The 23,299-nt window shown below is 32.9% G+C and overlaps 2 protein-coding genes across 2 annotated transcripts; both read right to left on the bottom strand.

The window, feature by feature from the left end:
• Positions 1–2,899: 2,899 nt before the first annotated feature.
• On the bottom strand, positions 2,900–8,418 carry LOC111001272. Its single transcript, XM_022271124.2, has 10 exons — positions 8,088–8,418; positions 7,763–7,879; positions 6,952–7,083; positions 5,829–5,976; positions 5,264–5,464; positions 4,829–4,977; positions 4,440–4,567; positions 4,188–4,341; positions 3,909–4,004; positions 2,900–3,109 (listed from the first exon to the last, which is right to left on the bottom strand). The coding sequence occupies exons 1-10, from the start codon at positions 8,118–8,120 to the stop codon at positions 2,960–2,962; spliced, it is 1,308 nt and encodes a 435-aa protein (XP_022126816.2). The 5' UTR covers positions 8,121–8,418; the 3' UTR covers positions 2,900–2,959.
• An 825-nt stretch (positions 8,419–9,243) lies between these two features.
• On the bottom strand, positions 9,244–21,389 carry LOC111001280 (protein yellow). The gene is made up of 3 exons (XM_022271133.2): positions 21,263–21,389; positions 11,556–11,827; positions 9,244–11,025 (listed from the first exon to the last, which is right to left on the bottom strand). The coding sequence occupies exons 2-3, from the start codon at positions 11,818–11,820 to the stop codon at positions 9,920–9,922; spliced, it is 1,371 nt and encodes a 456-aa protein (XP_022126825.2). The 5' UTR covers positions 11,821–11,827; positions 21,263–21,389; the 3' UTR covers positions 9,244–9,919.
• Positions 21,390–23,299: the final 1,910 nt, after the last annotated feature.

The following is a 23,299-nucleotide window of genomic DNA, read 5'->3' as shown; positions in this document are numbered from 1 at the left end:
GTTTGCCTGTTTTCTTGGAAAAAATTCGACAGCAGCGTCCTCGAAGCAGAATCTACTTCTTTACCACGAAAAGGCTTCAGCGTACTCCGCATAACGGACTGTTGAATATTTGACTATGACAGGTGTCTAGATAATGAGTCATCCGCCATACAGTCGTGATCTGACCCCCTGCGACTTTCATTTATTCTCAAGAACTAAAGATAAAATTTGAGGGCTTTACGAGCCCTGAAGATGTGGTGAAACCGTACGAAAATGCCACAGAAGAGACCCCTTAGAAAGAATGGGCCCACTGCTTTTCACAAGGGTTCCATCGAATGCAACGATGTGTGGAGAGGAATGGAGATTACTTTGAAAAACCTTAGAAATAATGGAAACTCTACATTAAGCCGGTTTGCATTTTCTAAATATTTTCAGTGTTAGCTAGGTTAACCTTCTAAACGTTAGGCTCACTTGTCATTTTTATTTTGTATTCATTTATTGTATTTTGTATTTCGTGGGTTCTCTGTATCTGTTTGTATGTGTTTGGCACACTGCCTTGTAAAAGAAATAAAAAATTATTATTGTATCTCTGAATCAAAATATGCAGCATTTTTATTTAATAACTACTCGATTTAATACAAATTATTATTATTATACACATCATTTTATATTGGGGTTAAAAAAGAGCAGGTGCAGCAAGTTATAGTTCTGTCCACTGTCCTGGTCGATTTACAACTTATTTATATATATATTATTGCAATTATAAATACCAATATTAAATTGGGTGTTTGTATGTGAATTATATAATCGACAATATAACTTAATATAAACGTAATAATTAAAGCATTATCTATATAATACAGACACTCTGCAATGTCAATTGGCTTGCTGGCAAAAGCCCGCATTTTACTTGTTTCAAATGTTAAAAGTTTGGAAGCTACGCATTTAAATGTTAGGTACGTATTATGTTTATTTTCAAAAAAATTCAATTTACGATCGCAATCGTTACTACTAATAAATATCATTTTGTTTATTTTATTACTGCTCTTAGACTGCTATTGAAGGATCTATGAGCAAAATTAATGTTTGTTTTTGAAAAAAGAATTTGCAAGTAGTGTATCTATGACGAACTATTTTTGCTATCTTCCCAAAAAGTACACTCGGTATACGTAAACTTGTATTTCTAACTATGGTGTACCTAATAAATCATCTTTTTGATATGTTAAAAAGTAAAATAAGTGAAATTCGAGACACGATATAATGTAATGATAAAACATTTAAATCGCCTTCTGAAACAACCGCATACATCCCTACTTTTACATCGCATTTATATTTCTTGTAACTAAAAACTGTAATCGTGAATATCTTTTGCGCAAATCGCGACGGATAAGGTCAAAAAACTAGGTGACCCAAAAATAGCATTTGGCGTCGTATGTGATGATTCACGTCGTCGTTTGGTCTCTTCCTGGCCCTTGGTTATTAATAGCGTAACTATGTCCAGCTATTTCGGGATCTGCGAGATGTCTGGATGGTACACCTGCGAATGCTTCAGATTCATGAATAAGATGTTAGTAATCTGACTGCCGGCCGAGTAAGCCGTTATAGATCTCTTGTTTCCGACCATCATAAATCAATCTAGACGAAGCATTCAATATTGGGGTTTAGTATAAATAGTCTCGTAAAACAACAAATTATCAGATTCTGACGTCATGGAATGAGTAATCAGCTTTTCTTTAGAATACTGTAGATTGAAAGGAGACATTGACACTAATTATGATCATTCTTAAAATAAGATGAGGCTTTACTCCAGTTTTATATCGGTATAGATACAGTATAATTGTATATCAATTAGCAAACCATATATCTATACTAATATTATAAAGAGGAAAGGTTTGATTTTTTGTTTGTTTGTTTGTATGAATTGAATAGGCTCCGAAACTACTTGGCAGATTTGAAAAATTCTTTCACTGTTGGAAAGCTACATCATTCCTGAGTGACATAGGCTATATTTCATTTTCAAAAAAATAGGCATCCTTACTAAAATTACGATAACATTAACATTTGTTTATTATTTGATACAATTCTAACAGATGGCGCTGAGTTAAAGGTAGTAGTTTGGCAAGACGACGTTTGCCAGGTCAGCTAGTGTATAATATTTTTTAAAAATTGTAATTGTCCTTGTTAGATCTGCCTGTAGTTACAGATCAATCGAAGCGAGGTTTTATAAGTAACATGAACTGTACTAACAAACAGTTACAAATATATATGTATTATTACTACCTTAATTACTTAAATATGACAATTTTTCGTTTTTTTTTTAGTGTTCAGTCAAGCCAATATAAGGCATGACAGTTTCCTCGCGATATTTCCTTCTTCGTAAACTGCTTAACTGAACACTAACGCCTGCGTAAATATTATACGAAATATTATTATAAGAAATATTTAAGCGCTCTTGGTGAATACGCGCAAGAGTAAACAGTTTCATAGAAATATTTAACACAGATACTACAGAATAAAGCACAAACTACAGCATTTGTGCTTGAAAAATATAATTTTCTGGCTTTAAAATAAGTAAAACATACGTACTAAATCAATATTCCATTCATAAACAACTTATTGATAAGTTTTCATTTATTGCCAACTGACGTAACCTTTTATGTACACTATCGAGATATAAGCGGTATGTTTGACGTAAAATCCGGAATTCGGAACTACAGATAATAAGTCTATATACTGTAAGCTGTGCATCGATACCCATCGGAATGTATTGACGTAACACAGTCGGTATATTTAACTTGAATAGATATTGCATCCGCTCATCTCTAACCATATCTGGTCATCCTCGAAATCTTATTTTCAGAAGATAAAGTTGATATGCAGTAAAATTTTAATAAATGTTTAATTAAACTTTAAGCTTATATCTAGTACAAAGGTTTCATTAGGAAAACAGTATATGTATACAGTAGGATCATGGTATTGGTCAATAGGAATATGGCCGAGTTTTTCTAGGAGTAACTGATAGCGGCGGGGGAACTGGCGCGGACGCACAGAGCAGTGGGCGCACCATGTTACTCCACATATTTCCTAAAATCCCAATCAACCCGATCACTGATAGTCCCAGCAAGAAACCCTGTACAGAATAATTGCAATAATTATTTTATATTTAGTTTTAAAATAACTGAAGATCTCAAGTGTTTCATTAGGAATGTGAAATCTGTGTCAGGACACATCTTATATAAGTATATTATAAGCCTCTATTAGCATATTTTATTTATTATTATTTTTGTAATGTGCTACGAGATTGTTACGGACAAACATTTAAAAGATATAAGAGGCTTGAGATATTATGAATAAGTTTATCATCAGTTATATTAAAGTATTTTTCTACGTTCAGTAGGTGTTTCTGGAATGTAAATATGGGATATTCTTGACACTATAAAATATGATAAGAGTGAGAGAGTTTCTTCTGATAAAATGGTTTTTTGTAGAGTAGGAAAAATATTGAACTAGATAGAAAAACTTAAGCATTCTCAGCGGATAGTTTTTTTTAATTTTTTGACAAATGATCCGATAAGAATAAACTACCAAATCGAATTACTAAATTAAATGAATAACGCTTCAGCTATTTTAAACAAACAATCGGCTGTTGCGATGGCACCTAGCCAAGTATCAAGAAACAACTAATGAGCTGATATTCACACAGAAGTTATACAAATATATGGAAATAACTAAAATACACAGGGTACGTCATCTGATTAATGTTGTCCGTAAATACTTTTATATAGATTCCTTACAAGACAACTTAACCTTGCCTTCCAAACCCAAGTAGCGATATCTATGATATAGATAATACCATTGAGCCGCTAAAAATTTTCAGCAATAAACTGATAAAGAAAGAATTGGTGCAATAATATAAAATGCATACACACCACGCTCCCACCGAGGTCTGAGAGAAACACATTCCAGTCATAATTGTATTTTTCTTCGAACACCGATACCATCATATTGTTGAAGTGAATATAGATCTGTGTTTGTAGAGAACAAAATACAATAAGATCCTTTACAATAACATTACGTCGTTCACCTATGTTTATTCAGGACATCATTTCTGTCATAAATACCAATGACTAAACTACGATCATAATTAGCACACGAACTTCACGGCTTTATTAAATAAATTCACTACTTACATATGTAAGACATATTACCTGTGTTTGAAGATTCGCTACGCTAGTGGAACTTGCCCAGACTTTGCTTTGAGCATCCCAGGTGTAAAACTTCTGTCTATCAACGACGAATGCGCTATACAACAGAGAACGACATACCCGCGGGCAACTTTCACATGTATGATTAATATATTTGCTGAAATATAAGATTATTAAAATCTCAATATATTAGTCCCCAGTTTCAGTACCAACATTTTGATCTCCTAATAAGTTTTATTTGTTATTAACACTCACTCCATATAAGCAGATATAAGTCTTCTCATATCTCTGAAATTATCACAGCGCTGTAAGGAAATGTTCATCCAGGGTCCAGAACAATTTACCTGTCTTCCAACCTCTTCCCACACGTACAATGTTGTGCACTGTAATATTCTAGCCCTTATATATTTATTATTAAGACTAAATTACACATAATCTAGTATTATAAATACTATGTATAGAATACTTTCATAGGTAAGAAACTAACAATAGAATCACAATCTTTTAACTAGCAATTAAAAGATTTCAAAGCATAGATAAAGTTATGCTGATGCTCTCATAAACCATAAAGAATCCGTAGTAGTAAATGCGATTTATTTTAAAGATAGTTCATTTTTAAAATCTATAGAATATATATAACTAACATAATTAGCGCTGTAGCCAGGTTCGGTAGAGCAAGGATTCAGTTCGTCGCTGATCATGACGTATTCGTTCACTGTTAGCTTTACATCCAATGTTTCACCCGTGTTTATGTACAGATAGTCGACCAGTCCACCGTTATATACTTCTACTTCTGTTAAAATACAAATATTAAGCTTCTTTGGTGTATTTGTTATTCGTGTTTAAAGAATTAAATACCTGTAAAATTCGGTCTAGTCACACGCAAAAATAGTGTTTATCCTACTTATAAGTAATAAATAGCTTAGTTGAAACTTATCCGGACATTGAGAAACAGACCCTAAATAAAAGGAAGTTTTCATAACTAACATCTTAACTTAACTATATATATTTATATATATTAGCTTATTATTATAGCTTATTTCTATACTTATATAATAAGTATAGAATTAAGCTCAGACCGGTATACGGCTCCTTCTCGTAATGCACATAAACATGGTAGCCAGGTGGTAAAATGCTAGTAGATGAGGTAATGTCCTCTTGAGTGTGCTGCAGGGTGATGGCGTAGCCCCGAGCCTTCGTCGCTTGGGAGTCCTTAATCCGAGGTGTGAGGGTATAGCACCGACCGTTTACGAAACCCATACTCGATGTTAACACCACATCTGGTTAAAATAATACTTTGTGTAATCGTTTTTGGAAAAAATACTGGGTATCATTGATATTTTATTGGTGACCTCCAAAGCCCAAAAATAATTTAATGATGGTAACACCTAGTTAGTATGAGTGTTAACTACTTGTAACCAACTGAAATACAATGAACATTCAAACCACTACGACAAGTTACACGCAACTTTGACTAATTCTATAGAGAATTGATATTACACTTTAAATTAATATTCAAATAGGCACCGATAATTTTGTATTTGTTTGAATCACGTAAACGTTGACTACTACAAATTATCAATTCTATGTGAATGATTTCATTTATATACACTCAGGTAGGTTATTTACTAGAGAAATATTTACCATCCCTAAGTGAGTCTAAGCCATACTGAACAAAGAAGTCGTCAGCGTTGTATGTGATCTCATCCCATAGTTCATCAAGAGAGATCGCAGAGAAGTTGAATTCTCTCCAGGTGGACGTGAATCGAGGATGTGAAGACAACCCATATTCCTAAAATAACCAAAACAAAAGTTATAAATTGCTTGAAATAGTTTTTTTTTTAGTTTTGCTATAGTTGTAATTTTTTTATATGTTTGGATTACTACTTCCAAAAAGATAGTCAATCACCTAGAAGTCCATCGTTCCGCAACTGAGTGTTATTTAAGGAAGTTTTTGATGCGCATCACCAATATTTTGAATCAATTTGGATTCGGGTCCTTCACGAAAAGAGTGTTCGTATTAACTGCTGGCTAGGCATGCGTCTTCTGACATTGTGAGTTTTTAGCGTAACATACTGCATGTTAGTGTTCATGGTGGGCCTCCTGCTCCTCTTAATTGTTTCTTAGAATGGGTTATCCCGACATTGATCTAAGGAACGGGTCCAAATGGAAAATCTTAATTTACTAGATCAGTGTGACCAACAATTTTATGTTAAAAAGGTACACTTTGCAAGTACTTCATAGGTGAAAAAAAAAAAATTTTCCTATAAAAACCTATTTTTCTTAGGAGTGGATTTTTTTGCTAAATGAGGATATTCGTCAAATAATGTGGGCACATCAGAACTACTTTTATTTTACATATTAAATTTGACTGTTTAGACGACAGATAATGTTTTAACAGAAAAGTTACGACTTCTCAATGCTCCAATAATCATTCCCTAGTGAAAATACCCTATTAGCAGCATTAGTGCCTGGTCAACATTAGGAAATTTCTATTAAAACTTATAGAATTGCAAATGACTACATTCAGAGTACAGGCTTAGAAAAGAGACAAACGGTTTGCGAAAAAGAGAACAAAACTCAATAATAATAAATTTATATACACATTTACTGAGATTTGTTCTCTTTAGTTTGTAGTTCGTCACCGTAACTAGATAGTCAACTCCATTTATTGAGAAAGACAGTAGCAGGACATCGTGTAATGTTTTGATATAATCTAACAGATTAAAAAAAATACCTTTAAAAATTAATGTCTATCCAGGCCTACCTGCAGCTTAGCATGTTTGTATGGGGGTTCCCGGCAGAACGTCACGCTTGGGTAGGCGATGGTCTTGTTAAAGTCGAAGTGTGTATGTGTTGTGACTGGGATATTGGTCAACTTCTGGATGCATGTTATAATCTGATGATGGGCAAAAATTTAGTATTCAAACATAGTGAGGAATATATCTCTTCTTATACATTAGGTACCCTATTTGGGTTTTGGGCTCAGATTTCATGTGTTTCTTTGATCATTAATTCATAGGTGATCAGCCTTCTACGACTGAAATAATCCGTCTTTTTTGAGTCTACGGCAGTTTCGTACGCAGATGTTAGATGCGCATAAATGAATTCTTTCGATGCTCAGACGGAGATCGAACCTACGGCCTTAGGAATGAGATTCACACCCTGAATCCACTAGGCCAACACTGCTTACTATTATGCTTATAACAAACGATTTATGTAATATAAAAGTGATTTAAGTCACTGATAATTTTAAACTAAACAAAAAATATAAGTTTGAAATTAGGCGAAACATAGTAAAGTAATAAATAATTTAATTAAAAGTATTTAATAATGTTCTTATAATAGCGAGAAAAAAACAATTTAACTCCGTAAGATATTCAATTTTAATAAATACAGGTTGAATTGTTAACTTCTTTAACTCTACCTTCGGGGTTGTTTGAAGTTGCTTAAGAACTTATACCGAGTTTTTTGATATTAAGATACCAACTATCAAAAGCATTTAAATATTGAGTATGATACACACATTTTACCCCAAAAATATACTATGCATATAATATATGCAAAAAATATTGTACCTGATACACGACAATAAGCAGACAAGCCATGACCACGATGGTTTTGATTAAATTGGGACCTTTGAAACAATTGACACACTGCTCCCGGATCCTTGACACGTGGTTCACTTTTTCCTCCTTAGCAATAAGTCAAAAAGAAATTTAATAATACTTAGTTACTAATACGCAAATTAGGTAATACAACTGCAATAATTTTAAATACATTATAAACTATGTATCTGAGTCAGAGACGAAACGAAAGCTTTAAGCTTGTATAAAGAAGTCTATAACATTTATGAGAGTGCAAAATAATATTAAAACAATATTGTAAGTTCTCAGTACTTACAGTTTTCTCGACCTTTACTGACATGTTAATCATGTAAACAAGTCGACAGTAGACTGTAGATGGATGTCGATAGTCCTATCTAAATTAGCTAATGTTGAGTGCAATAAATTACTTGTATTGTAGTCACGGGATTAACGAAAATTAAATATTAAAGTGTGTGTAAATCATCGCAATACAAGGTCGAGGACTACAAGTAAAATTGTTATTGTTGTGCTGTACCTATTCTTAAATCAGTCAAAGTTTTCATCAACGCCGGTACTGTAATTTACAATATAGATAGCGGTTGGGATCCCGACTTTAATGTTGAGTTTAATAGGTGACCCTTGGGATATTAAAAGACTTACGCCATAAGCCTAAACTAATTGCACATAAAAAAGGTCTCACCCGGTGTATATACATTAAATGAGGATGGAGTTTTCACTAAATCGTCTAATGTAAAATAACAACAAGAAGACAACAATTAAGAAGATAAATTATTTACTAGTCTATATAGATATAGGAATGTAATGAAAATATAGATGTCTATCCGAATAACGGGTTTCTAGTCAATGAAAAAGAACTGAAAAGAGCAGTTGATGGCTCATCCTTGAGGTCGTAGGTTCAATGCCTCGCTGGCCACCAATTGACTCTCTTGCTATGTGCACGCTTAATATTAGCTCGAACGGTGAATGTATCGTGAGGAAACCAGGTTGCCTTAGACTGAAAACGTCAACGGCGTGTCAGTCACAGGAGACTGAAGACAGAAGACCTACTTGTATAATAACGAATATATCATGAAACAGACACAGAAATATGAAGCCCAGATCTAAAAAGGTTGTAGTGACATTGATTTATTTATCATCAAAAAGAACGACGAAAAAAACTTATTTTCTTTTTAATTGTGGTTACGCCGCGCCGGCCAACAAAACCGTTTAATACTTAATTTGGGCGCCATCTAGTGTAATAAAGCAGTACCTTTCAAGAGGTTGTCGTCGTCGTCGTATTGTCGTTAATAAAAGCAGTTGTATTGATATGGATGTCGCTACAATTCTCGGAATAAAATCGGTATTCGAAACCTTACTTAATATATTCCTTCGCGAGGCATATTTTGGGCAGTTTATAATTAGAATATTATCTTATATTTAATTTTAATATAAACGAAATAAAAAATATTTATAATTTGAATTTTTATTGCATGTCAACTTAAATTAACACATATTTACAGAAAATGTCACAAACGATTATTACATAATCTTACGCTATGTTAACAATAATTACATATCACGGGTAGGGGCAAATACTAAGTACAATAACTAGAAAATAATTCGTAATCTAAATAAATAATACGGTAACGATAAAAACAATTTTAACTGGCTCGGAATTTGTTACTTCATCTATTGCACTCATAGCCTTCAATACGCTTGAAATCAATTTATATTAATATAATGAACATGTTTTCTTTGACATACATAATAATCTAGATTTTTCTTTACATCAGCGCCATCTATAGGCGCACAGCGGTAATGAAAGTGGTTTAGATTAGCAACCGCATATACCTAATAAAATTTTCACTTTGCAAAGAACATTGGTCAAATATATTTGAGTACAATAGATCGGCTTTTAAGTTTTAGAAAAACATGTTTTGTGTCAATTTGATACGTATATAAATTTTAACAAGATGCGGTTTATGTGTCACGTTTAATTTAGTCTTCATAATAAAAAAAGTAATTTTAGATTCATCGCCTACACTAAATTTTAAATCACAGACCGTATCAAAATCTTATTCAAATTAATGGCGTATTTGCCAACAAATTATTTACATAAAATAGCCCGTTTCGCTAACGATTATTTAATTAATAAATTGATATAAACCACAACAAACTGATAGTGAGCGACAGCAAAGAGACAGGCGATGAAAACGCACTTGACTTATTAGGTTTAACTTTAGCGGCTATATCAATTGTCACATTCTTAATCTTATTTACAAACTTATCCAAAATGTCTGATCTGGGTGTTATATCGCATGCTGTATGACTGATCGCACTTAATACTGGCGCAGAGAACACTCTGAAATTAACATCGTTAGGGTCCAGCTTCCCATACATCCATATTGGCATCCTATTCGACAACACCCAAAGGTTCTCCTCATAGTCTACCTTTATATCTGTCGGGTATATCATTTTCTCGTCGTCCATATAGATCCTTCCTTGATTTTTCATGAGATACTCCTTATTCGTGGTCCTCCAACACGCCACTGCGTTTAGATTCACGAGTGAATAGAACAACACTCCCGTTTTTGGGTCTACGAAGGACGCACTGGATTGAGCGTTAGGTCCCCTACTTCCAAGCAGCTTGAAGGCATTAAAGTTAGCTTCTGCCACTGTCTGGTTTCTGAGGTATTCCGTAGAAACGGCGAACTCATTGTAACTCGCCATCGGATGGAAGTATAGAGTGCTGTAGTTGTCAGCATTTGGCGCTGAGAGACTTAAACCAAAGAGAGCATCTGTCCAGCTGAAGTTGTGTCCTTTAACGCTGAAATCGCAGGCTAATGGGTCCGGGTGGAAGTAGTGATGAGTTATCCTCCAGGATTCGTTCTTTTTCCAAGAGTATACAACTATACCTGGTTTTCCCAAGTCACCGGCATATGCGTAAGTATCCTCGCAGTCGATGTCTTCGACAGCGATATTAGCGAAACCAGATTCTTCTTTGACTTGATCATCGGGAAAGACATAGTTGCGGAGGAGTGTGTCAGTAAGGAGGTCATATATGAGAATAGCTGGTGGGTATTTAACGGTATCGTTCTCAAGGTTTCCAATTTTTCCATTGTCGAGGACCCACAGACGATTGCACTTATCAGCGCGCACCCTAAACGGCGAAACTATTGTCGGTTTTCCGTTATTCATGTCGTGCGCCGCCCAGTTAGGATATGGGATCAAAGCCGGTGATTTCGTTGAGTTATCTGAAACAGTATTATTACAATGTAGAATACATCAAAGCGCGTTGAGAAACTAATATAATAAACCGGTACCAATAAATACATAGAATTGCGAACAACTACGTTTTTGTGTTAAACGGAAGAGCATAGTAATATCACGTTAAGAAATTTAAAGGAAACCGGATTTGTGAATTACTTTGCTTAGCCAACAAAAACCTTAGTTTTGGTGTGTTTATTAATTCTTTTAACGATTTAATTATAAATAATGAAAACGTTAAAATTTCTAAACAAACAGTATTGAATATTCATGTACCGGCTATGTTTACAGTTTATTTTAAAATAAATTAGTGTTTCACTTTTGTCTTGTCTGAACAAATTATTCAATACAAGTTAAGACTAAAATAAAATTTCTCTTCCGTTAAATCTTAGTATTATGAAATCTCAATGATAATCGTATTGTGTTACTTTTTAATATTCTTCATAGAAAAGCAGGACGCCGTTAGAAGGCAAAATGTCAATTGATTGCACAAGTTAGCCTAGTTAGGACGAGTTACCATTTAAGTTGATGTAGGTAAGGCTAGCTGGAACTCCATGCCGCCATCGGGGTACTGTGATGAAGAGCCTGTCTTTGTGTCTCTCTAGACCCATAGGCATGCAATTGCCTGGTGTAAATGCTCCTGATGCCAGGGCAGTATTTAGTGCCTCCTCATTGGGCCATTGGTAATCAAGCTGTTTCCACTCATACAATATATCCAACTGTTCCATACAGGTGCCGATGTACACCACCTGAAGGATCACCAGGCTCCATAGAAGCCGCATCGCAAATCTGCAATATAAAAAACCAGTTTAAAAATAGAATTACGCAATAATAGCGTGGTTTGTAAGAGCTGTTGTAAAAAACTATTGTAATAATAATTTTAATTGTATTGTTAACAACCAATTACAAATCAATCAAACCCAGTAGGAAATCCGTGTCAGTAATAGAAATAGTCTTTTGGATTGGATTGGATATAGTTTGTAAATTTTCCAAAGAAATAGAAAGATTTTTTTCAAGTGTGATTTTATAGTAACTGATATTTAAAATATTAGAGGTCCAATGAAATTTTAATTTGGAAGAAGAATTTCTTACCAAACCTTAACGTTTAACCTGCAAAGTTATTGGAGTTTTGAGTGCACCGACGCGATATTTAGGATTCTCACGGACGCATTTATTTTGTGCTTTTCACCTATGCATGTGTATTTTATTAAATAATATACACCTACATATTACTTTTGCCAATATCTTAAACCTTTGATCTCCAGTAATTCATACATCTTTGTTTGAAAAGTCAAACCCTTAGGTTAAAAAAAGAGATCTTGAAAATCCGGTTTTATATTAGTTCAGTGACATTGAGCTTTCCGAAGGTCAATAATTTAAAGAATGCTATCAAAATTATAAATTTTTCACCTCATTAAAAAAAAGCAAGTTTTCCATACATTATGAATCAGAGGGGTTGTTGTATTGCATTTATGTTTTTCTTACAAAACAATATATTTGTCAATTTTATCGACCAATATATGTATTGAATTTTTGTTTTTCAGAAAAAAGGATGTCGATAACTGGCTGACACTCGCGAGCTTTTGACTTGTAAATTCAAGGGCAGCTTAATGACACAGCTTATAATAAGATAAGCGATCTATTTCACACAGTCCGAACCTGATTTTAATGAGAAATATTCTGGTAATTAAACATAATACACACTTTTTTATGTTTTAATTATAATTCTTGAAATTTAAGTTTGAACTGGTTTCTAATGACGTCATACGTCAACAGAAATATATAGAAAAAGAGTCTTAGTACTTCATAGGTACTATGAAGTGTTACCTTGCATTTTATGACGAACCGTTTCTGTCATAAAGTTTAACCCACTTTCTTTGTGTATTTCTACAAACTCGCATGTAATATTACTATGTTAACAACTTGCCTACTTTTGCGCTTGCGTATACCTAACGCGATAAATTCCAAATTATTCTATAATAGTGCACTGCTATTATTTTATTTATAGCATTTTTAACTTTCATTACTGTTACGAAACGCACACAATTTTCATTTAAGCATATTCTTTTTAAAATTAGAAATCGCACTTACAAATTTAACTAATACTGGCAATCAGCCAGTATTGTAATTCGAAATCGTAATAAACTTCGTCTATTTTTCTCTATTTCTCTTTTGAATACCTCAAATCGAAGGTTTACATAACAAATCATATAGTAGCGGGTTCGTGAACGAGGTTACGCATATGAGCATAACCGACTGTGGCCTCGCAGAAGGTCATTCCTTTCTATTTCAATTAATATTATATCAGAGCCGGCCCACGGGCTAGCCCTGAATCGTCATCATTTAGAATTGTCACTATGAAAAAGTTTTCTTTAATTAGCTAAAAGTATCGTGAATTATTTTCGTTTGGTCACTGTTTAAAATGTAAAACTGAGGATCAATTCAAGGGTTTTATGAAGTAATTATTTAAATATCTATGTGTTGTGAAAAAAATGCCAATTGTAAGAAACAATAAACTTTATAAGTAAAAGCCTGATTACTAGGATTAAGCAAAATTATTAGAGCTGTATTAGCTAAACGTATTTGAGTTAATAATATTCGCGATGTAACTTTTCAGAGTCTGTTTGGTTTATGTACAATAAACAAACGTGTATTGTTGTCTAAATGGGTTGTATGTATTTTTAAAGAAACGACATTTTTAAATAATTTGGTTGTAACAATTTTATGATTAGATTTGATTTAATTATTTCCATATTCCCTTTTAATTCGTCAGTGTCTTTGAACCGTTGACGAAGAATATCTATAGTACCCAAATAACATGTTTTATAAACATTTCAGTTTTCTATATCTTCCAATAGCACTTCCATATCATGTCTACATACCAAGCGGATTCAAGTTTTGCAATGAAACTAGATATGAAAAATAAAGTGCCGGCGAGAGTAATCTGCAAAAAGACAGCTTTAAGAAGCGTTGCAGTGAAAAAACACGTAAATAAACTTATTTATAATAAAATCCATATATTTCAATTATCTAAAATAAACGTCAGACACAAACGTGACGGTTAATATTTGCGGAAAATTGTTGCTCGTAAATAATATGCCTACGCCAGTCTGATACTATCTTGGAGATTAATTTCGTCAAAAGCAGTGTTTGATCAAAATATAATTTAATGTACGTAACCAAAGAATGAGAAATAACTCATAAAAAGCTCGAACTTTGTTTACGTGTTTACAGGCATGGCATAGGCAGGTTCTGTGGATGTGGGACTGGTACGACGCCATTTTGTCTAGCGTTTTGGCGCGTCCGTATATTATGAAGTTAATTTAAGTTTATATAGCCTTAACAGAATTAATAAATACAATTTGTATCGGTTCTATATATTATTTTTTAAATATTGTCAAATAATAGTAATTGATACTTAATAAATTAAAAATTAAACTACATCTTAATTAGGCACAAAAACTTAATATTTATGTCAGAATCTCTTTCGGATAAGGAATACAGGGTAGTGAGTAGGTACTGGTGCAGAAAGTAGATTGGTGCATTGATACAGGGCCCTAGAACGTGACTCGCCAAGACTCGTTAAATGCGCAGAAGATAAATCTGTGTTTATTTATACTTTCTACCTGTGTATTTTTAATCATTGTTATGTGTGATTTGTATTAGCTGTAAAATAACTAATAAAAGTAAAAAAATGTTACTGACTGTCGGACTATGATTCACAAAGCCCGAAATAAGTGCCAATAAGTGATTTTTTTTCTCTAGAATTACAATTCATTCTGAAATATATACTCACTCATAAAACATATCTATGTCATTTACCTACATCAGCGCTTTTGTGTGAAATTTTCACTCTTTTATATTGAGAGACTATTTAAATACCATTACTTTATATTTACATTTACTTGGATGTCATTGCCAAAGTATAAATTGTTGGCCTATAAAACATTGGAAAATTACAATCAATTCATCAGAGTTTGCAAAAAATGTACGATTTCATATCATACCTGCAACAATGATGCACTCACAGTATAAACTTGTTTTATCGTGGGTTTCTGTGTCATCTGTGTATATTTTACTTTTTATAACAATTATGACCGGTTAAAGTATTGTTTGTGACATTGTATACAGTGTTTGAAGGCATAAAGTGAATATAGCTGAAATTAAGGTAAAAAGAGAATAATTTTTTTTATTTATAAGTTGCACCGCTTTAACTAACTAAATCACCTGTCGTCGCATTTAATTTAACCAAAGGAAAATATTGTTTCTATTAACTATACTTTAGTGCAAGAACATATGCTCTTCTATGAATAGCAAGGGCAAGAGTGTATATAAAATTATTTAAGCTGAAACGGCTCAGAACCCAAAATTATTAGACGAGTGACATTCGTTTTATTACCGTACATTATATTTCATTACAAAAGAATTTACGTCTGGAAGTCAGAAATTAGTTATACTTACAAATTGTAAAGTTAATTACCTATGTATGTATTAATGTTTTAAATGACTTGGTTATAATGTTCGTAGTGCACATCATTCATTTTTGATGTGTTGTGTGAACAACATATTAACTTTATCATTGGTAAATAAGTTGTCAATTTGTTTGACGTCCTGGTGAAACAGAAAACTTGAATAGTTTTTGTTTCACCACTTCTAGTGTTGAACATTATACATGTGGTTAAGCTCCTTTTTTATAAACAATATCTAATAGTAATTATATTATATAAGAGACATATCTAAAGAAGCGTGCACATGACATTATAACCTTCCGATTGTATCAACAATAAACAAACAGCTAAGTAGAAAATATTCATTTTATTTTTCGTATACATAAAGTAACAACACATTGCATTTAGTAAACACCCCTAAACTATAGCTTTAAGTTTCCTTCCTTATGTAAAATTATCGGATATGAGTGAAATAAATTAATTTAAATTATTATTATCAACCGTTTAAATACGGGTAAGAATTCCTTAGGTTGTGCCCCTTGTCATGTTAAATTTCAAATAGCTATTTAATTATAAAGCTGTATAGCTGTAAATCATAATCTATTGCTACATTAGTGACCTTGGCTGACAATGAACTTATTATATTATGTTACTTATTTCCATGAACAATATTTTTCCTATGGTAATTGTTAACGTGGAACAACTTCTTTAAATCTTTATTTTTTCTGAGAGATTCCTAAATTAAAAATATTCAAAAATTGATAATTTAAACGTTGAAATAAAATAGCCAGTTATTATTGCAGCTGTGTTTGTGCTGGCAGCACCGGACAGTGCGCAGCGACGCGGATTATATTTTTTTAATTGCCGCAGTCGGCAGTAATTATAGTCGTAATTAATTCACTGATTTGTTATTTAATCCTACTGGTTATGCTGCAATTGACTCATAGACAATTGTTTTAGCTAAATAATAATGTATTATAAACGTTGAAGTTGATCAGTATAACGATGAAGGTTTGAAAATGGGAGCTCTTTACATTTTATTTTCTTTATACTTAAGATATAACACGCTATATTTATTTATTTATTTATTTATTAACACTTCGTTGCATTACATAAAAGGAAAATATTAAACATAATTTAATGACAAGCAACTGGCGGCCTTATCGCTTTAGAGCGATTTCTTCCAGTCAACCACTATATATATATTTTCATTTATATAGATTGTTTTAGCTTGATTTTTATTCATTTATCTATCTTCTTCCTATACAGAATATGTAAGACTGAAAAAAGAAGATAAGATTCAGAAAAAGGAATGATTCAAAGAATCCATCATTGGAATGGATTATTATGATACTATATCTCACAAAAAAGTTACAGGGAAAGCCGAGTGTGTAATTACAGTAATTAAAATCCTTGCTCCATTGAGAAATTCAGCTTCCGCGTACCAATTACTGCATTAAGGTCTCACGGAAAGGCCCCAAGAAATACATTGACATTTCCTGTCCAGTTCGCCTTGTTATACACGAGCGGATATCAGCTCTATCCTCCTACGACTAGTGACTAATGTGCTATCAACTGATATGAAGGACTGCGCTTGTCCACCATGACCGACAAGGATCTTGAGGAACGAATATTTAGCGGTAGGAACCACAGAACATATAAAGGAGGTCCTCCTTTATATGTTCTGTGGTAGGAACGCCTCAAAGAATAACATGATACTGAATACATATAATAGTATCGTGTTATTATTATTTTTTTATAGAACAGGGGGCAAACGGGCAGGAGGCTCACCTGATGTTAAGTGATACCGCCGCCCATGGACACTCACGATGCCAGAGAGCTCGCGAGTGCGTCTCCTGCCTTTTAAGAATTCGTACTTATCTTTATCTTTGAAGCGTCGGATATTTGATTTTATGTTATTTGTTCGAGAGTAATTCCCAGATAAATTATTTAAAAAAACATATTTTATTGGCTAATAGTATATCGCTAATTGAATAACGCAGTATAACCTTGAAGCAAGGTTAATCATGACAATAAATTGTTTGTAATATTTGGTTAGGTGGCCGCCGCAGTTTACCAAGCCGCCATGCTAATTTCAATTATTAAGTTTGATTTATTATAACAATGAATATACACAATAACAATATTTAATAGGTATTGAATTGGACACCACTCAAACCAATTTAATACGTGTAAATGTAACACCATAAACAATTTGTTTTTCGTTGATTACAATAAATATTATTGAATCGGGTAGTACCTGAAGTTATTCATGATACAAATTATAGTATATATGAAGACCCGTAATGCTTAATAAAGATTCAGGGAGAATGTCAGCGTCTTTATAGATTATTATCCTTGAGGGGGATCGTTCTGTTTAATACACATCCTCAATTTTTGGGTCTCAAATGCTTGTTCATAACAATGACTTCCTAACTATGCTAACAGTTGCCTACTTAGAAAACCTATTGGTGCCTATTTAGATGGGATATACAAAATGTTATCTCTCTTACGTATATTTTTTTTTGACTGAGATTGAAAAAGGCTTCTCGAGTTGTAGAGTTATAATTATGAAATTAGATTGATTCACTTTTTATAAAGACGTGTTGGCTTAGTAACAGTGTGCAAATCTCATCCTTAAGGTCGTAGGTTCGATCCCCGGCGTCTAATAATGAAGACTCGTTCGTACGGTGATATATAAAACACCGTAAAGAACACGGCATGCCTTAGACCTGAAAAATCTACAGGCTATGCACAGAAGGCATTGTGTGACGGCTGATTTTTTGATTGGAATCTCTCTGTTGGCCTTAAGGGCCTTTACAGCTCTGCACGGGCTGTTTGACGAGCTTAGCTCAGCCGGATGGATATTGACGCCTCCGCCTCTAGTTTATATTAATAACAGCCTTAAAAACTAAGCGTGTACCTTTGTATTATTTTGTTGAAAAACATTGAAATAATTACCTTGAAATAAATATTTAATTTATTAAACCAATACAAATTGGACATGGAGCCGGTTAATATTTATTATGGTGAGTCAGATGTTATTCAAATCGATTTCATTACTCGATGGCTATTAACGATAAGAAATGCAAACAATTCCTCTAAATCAGGCCAAGAATTTATGGATCGTTAACACAACGTCCTTTGAGAGGACGGAAAAACCAACATGCACACATTACTGGCCTCATTAGGGCAAATAATTAATTGATTGGCATTGCTTAAATAGAAGACATGCTTTAGAGAAGAGCATCCCGATATGCTATGCATAGATTGCGTAGCATTCGCACATTATACCGTACAAGGATTTATAACCAGATACTCGTTTTTTGTGTTATATAACTTTTATAATAAATGTTATTTATTTGAGCAGTATTGGCTTGTGCGTCTCTACGAAGGTTTGAACCGCGGCTATCTATCGACTTTCTATGCGCATTTAATACCCGCTCGTACGGTGATGAAAACATAGTGTGGAAATCAGTATTAGTCCCAAAAAGTGTGAGTCATACACGCTTATTACAAAAAAAAATATACACGATTATACATACAGAGATTTCAAATGTTACACAAAATCTATTCCTGGAATGGATTTCTCTAATTCCTATTGACAAAATCAAATTATAAACGGATATTTAAATAACTTTCTTTCGGCAAGATCATTTTTATTTATTGTTTTCTTTTCTTACTAGGGTTGCTTGGAAGAGATCGCTTGTTAGCGATAAGGCCACATCCTTTGTAATTTTTATATATTGTGTTATAACACAAATGTGTTTCTTTGCAACGAAGTGTAAATAAAATAATAAAATCTTTGAATCATTTAAATTTTGACCCACGACGTTTTATAATCAGGATCACGGGTCATTTAACATGGACGTTATATCAATAATAGTATTTTTCAATAACAACAATAACACAGCACTGATAAACTACTGATGTGTGGTGAAATTGTTTTAATTGTCAATGAACAGTGGCCACAGTTCCATTGTCGATAAACTTCAAGTATGTCTTGCTCTGTTTGTTCTGTTATTTAATAGTTTATTGTATTACACAAGTCTTTATACGTCTAATTCGTGTCTTTAACCATTGATGATAGGCTATTTCATTTGTTGGGTTAAGAAGACATATTATAGTGATACTTTTTCGATTTTTGGATTTTACAAAAGCTAAATATATACTTGTTATAAATATAGATTGGGCTTTGAATGTTTCACTTTAATTCACATAATTATAAAATAATAACCTTGGTACTTTTCCCCAATCTGGATAAAAGTAAATTCATGCGTATTTTCTTGACTGGTGACTCTCAAACATGGTGCTGCTCAAAAAACTTACGACGAGGAAGCAGACTAAAGTGATGGTGTTGATAATATTACGTATAAATAAAGATCATTACAATGCATAATTTAAATTACAAATAATAATACATAAATAAATAAATTATTACTATTCCTTTATAATTTTATTTATTTACCCAAATAAGTTGCAATTACGGGCAATCTCAATTCGGCAAGTATTTACACGTATATTACATGCAAAATAATAATAACACCAACATATAGAAAAAAACAAAATACTACGATGTTGAACATTTATAGGTTAAAACTACTAAATACCTAACAATTTCTACAATTATTTGACGACTGTAATAATTGTTTACTAATCAGCTTCAGATTTATAACATATTAAAAATAACTAAAATCGTCTTCGGGATTCATAAGTATTATAGGACAAGTGTCGTCAATCATTACATAAATTGAAGCTTAAGTATGCATCGACACTTATAAATACTTGTATTATGTATAATGTTCATTTTACATAACATTCTTAGTTGTATGGACCAAGCAGTAAGTTTAAAACAAGTCTACCTATTCCTAGTTCATACATTATTCAGGGTGTGTATTAGGGACAAATTGTGAATACATTTGATTCTTAAGATTATAACAATTATACGTACACCTTTTGTTTTTGCAACTAGGATTCAAAGCGATTTAAAACTTTTATGCATGCAAACATAAGGCATGTTTAGGCAAGGCCACTTCTACAATTGTTTTTCCAAGTTTAATCATATTAAGCGTTTTTGAAGTTATACTTCTTTTGGCGCGTTAGGAAAAATTAATGATCAGAATAAATAAATATTAACGATGCGCGCGCACACCGTCACAAAAAAACCGACACCCTGAAGTTAGCTATAGTCAACCTTTTAGTTTTTTTGTCATATTTAAAGTACCTTTATTTAAATAGATAATGCCTTATAGTAAAACTTTCAATGTATAAAATACTTTTTTCTATTGTTAGTGTCGTTTTTTCTACAAACGTAGAACGTTTTTGTTTTTGAAAAGATTTTTTATTTTGTAGAATAGAAGAAGACGCTAAATACGTAATTTTTATAGGTTTATGAATTTGTATATGTAAATAGACTAAGATAAGAGGGACATTAAGAATTATTAAATACACTAATAAATTTGGTACATCACTGATAAACCAAATCTACTAAAAGAATTTAAGTTAATTAATGAACTTTCTCGTCCTGTTAAGATTATACTTCATAATTATGTTTTAGTTTTTCGTTATAAATACTTTAAAATTAAGAGATACGATTTCTATGATTTTTGATAAAAACTGTTCCATGCAGACGAAGTCGCGTCAGCTTACATTGAATGTTTTCTCGTTACCTCTTAGAACGCGTCTCATTCAAGTCGCTCATTATTTAAGAATCCAAACGATTCGTTGAAATCCATCACAGTATGTCGAACGAGTGAAATGCAAACAATACACTCACCGTCAAAATATCTCCGGAATGCAAGTTTACGCTTCAATCAAATTATTTAATCACTTCTGCGCAAGAGTGCAGCACAGGCAACCTCTAAGGGGCGCTCAGGGAAACTGCTCGATACTTGATATCACACAAGCCGCGAGTCGCGACGAATCAACTTAAGTAGGGTCGCCACATTTTAGTTTCTTTAAGTAAACGAATAAGTAGCTGAAATATAGACGCAAATTGTTTACAAGTGCTACTGCTGATTATTGTTTGACTGCAGATTGTGAAGCCTTGAGATGTGAACCCTAACCGACTTATTAGCCGCCAATGCCCTGTAGCCCTGGCTAACATTATGCAAAAATTTTAGATGTTTTAGGTATCTCTTCTGCCTTGTATAATTCATATTATTTTTTAATAATGGGTGTACTACAAAGCTTTGAATTTAATGTTAAAATCTTAATATATATAAATTACGTGTCATGTCGTATGTCCGCTATGCACTCCTCCGTGTGTCATTGGTCAATCTCTTTGAAGTCTTATTTATCTCTTAATTGGCTGGACCGATTGGAATGATTTCCTTAACAGATGCAGATGGCGCTAGCGGTTCTTTCATATTTTGTTTAATATCATAATCGCTTGAAATATCATACAGGACTACGTCTGTCAGGTGCTCTCTATATATTTTCCTAACTTGTTTCAAATACTACACCACACGTGGTCTGAGATAAACTCTCGCTGAAGAGAAGAAAAAGAGAAAGAGTTGAAACGTAAAGTTATGAATATACATTATATCTATTAATAAATTTTTAATTTTATGTTTACGCGTACTTAAAACTACATATTTAAAAGCGGATTTTGTTTCAATTTATCTTGAAAGATTCTTAAAATCTTTGAGGTTTCATATTCACAGTATGTATGAAATCATAGTCACTATGTGGAACTGGTCTGTTAGCAAGTTATCGCGAATGATGGACACTTCACTGCAGGCCCACACTTGCGAAGTGAAGCAACGCCTCACGTGATACGACGCCGGAGTAGTTACAAATATAAACAGCGATTTATTCAACCAGCAAAAAAAAATTGATGTTGTTTTGAGAAATTAAATTGTTACACAGTACCAGCGCTGAGCCTTTCTTTAAATCGTTTGTAAATCTTAACATGCGGCAATGCCCGCTTTATGACACCGTATAACCGTAAACCTGTAAAAAGAATTGTTGTCTATAGGAATACTTATTTTTTATCATAAAATTCATTAGAAATAAGGGGTAGACTTTTCTGTGAGTATGGTTGATAATTATCTGCACAGCTGCAGCAGCTGAACGTAGCCATGAGCACAATTTATATATTCTTTGATCTTCTTGTAAATATCTTTAAAATTATTATTACTACAAATTAATATTTACTAATATATAAATTTATCATGGAATGATGAAAAATTTTCTTTTGAGCAAATTACAAAATTTACACCAATTGGTTTAAATTTGCAAATCAGCAAAAGAATTATATAATTTATTACGGGGAAGCATTATGAGAATATTTGGAAAATTTACTTTTGTTTTTTTTTTAGTGAAAACTTCTATAGCGGCGTTGTACACTTTTTTTGGAATGGGTAAAAAATGTTATACTCGCGTCAGGACACGTGACCTGATCAAAAATTCGTAAGACGGATGGAGAGTAGACAGCTGGCGCGTAAAATAAATTGTCCTGTTTGTGTACGATAGCGCAATAAATAAATATTGTATTCTAGCTCATAAATGATAGTACTTTTATACTGATAATTAAAGCAATTCGTGCAAAAATTATTACCAAGCCATTCCAAAATATCAAATATGCACACACTATTTAGAGAGTTGCAAACCGTGGCCCATAGATAAGTAATCAGTTTTTCTCTGGGGTTTTCTAATATCTATAAGTTACAATAGAATTTCAAATGGTTTTGCAATCTTGTTGAATAGCGTATTCCGAGTATTCAATCTTTAAAGTTAATAAACGGTCGACTGTTAATCATTAATTGTACGTGGCCACCAGAAATTGGAATTGACAAGTCAAGGAGAAAAG

Source organism: Pieris rapae, chromosome 4 (genome assembly GCF_905147795.1).
Source record: "Pieris rapae chromosome 4, ilPieRapa1.1, whole genome shotgun sequence".
In the NCBI taxonomy this organism is placed as follows: Eukaryota; Metazoa; Arthropoda; class Insecta; order Lepidoptera; family Pieridae; genus Pieris; species Pieris rapae.
Note: the sequence above shows the minus strand (reverse complement) of the source record. Positions and strands in the feature narration are given on the sequence as shown.

Bases quoted from the DNA above. Each gene is read 5' to 3' on its own strand.
- LOC111001280 (XM_022271133.2), bottom strand. From the start codon at position 11,820: ATGCGGCTTCTATGGAGCCTGGTGATCCTTCAGGTGGTGTACATCGGC. The intron at 11,026-11,555 runs GTAACTCGTCCT...ATACTGTTTCAG, and splicing joins TACCTACATCAACTTAAATG to ATAACTCAACGAAATCACCG.
- LOC111001272 (XM_022271124.2), bottom strand. From the start codon at position 8,120: ATGATTAACATGTCAGTAAAGGTCGAGAAAACT. The intron at 5,977-6,951 runs GTAGGCCTGGAT...TGGTTATTTTAG, and splicing joins ACAAACATGCTAAGCTGCAG to GAATATGGGTTGTCTTCACA. The intron at 4,568-4,828 runs GTTAGTTATATA...AGAATATTACAG, and splicing joins CTGGCTACAGCGCTAATTAT to TGCACAACATTGTACGTGTG.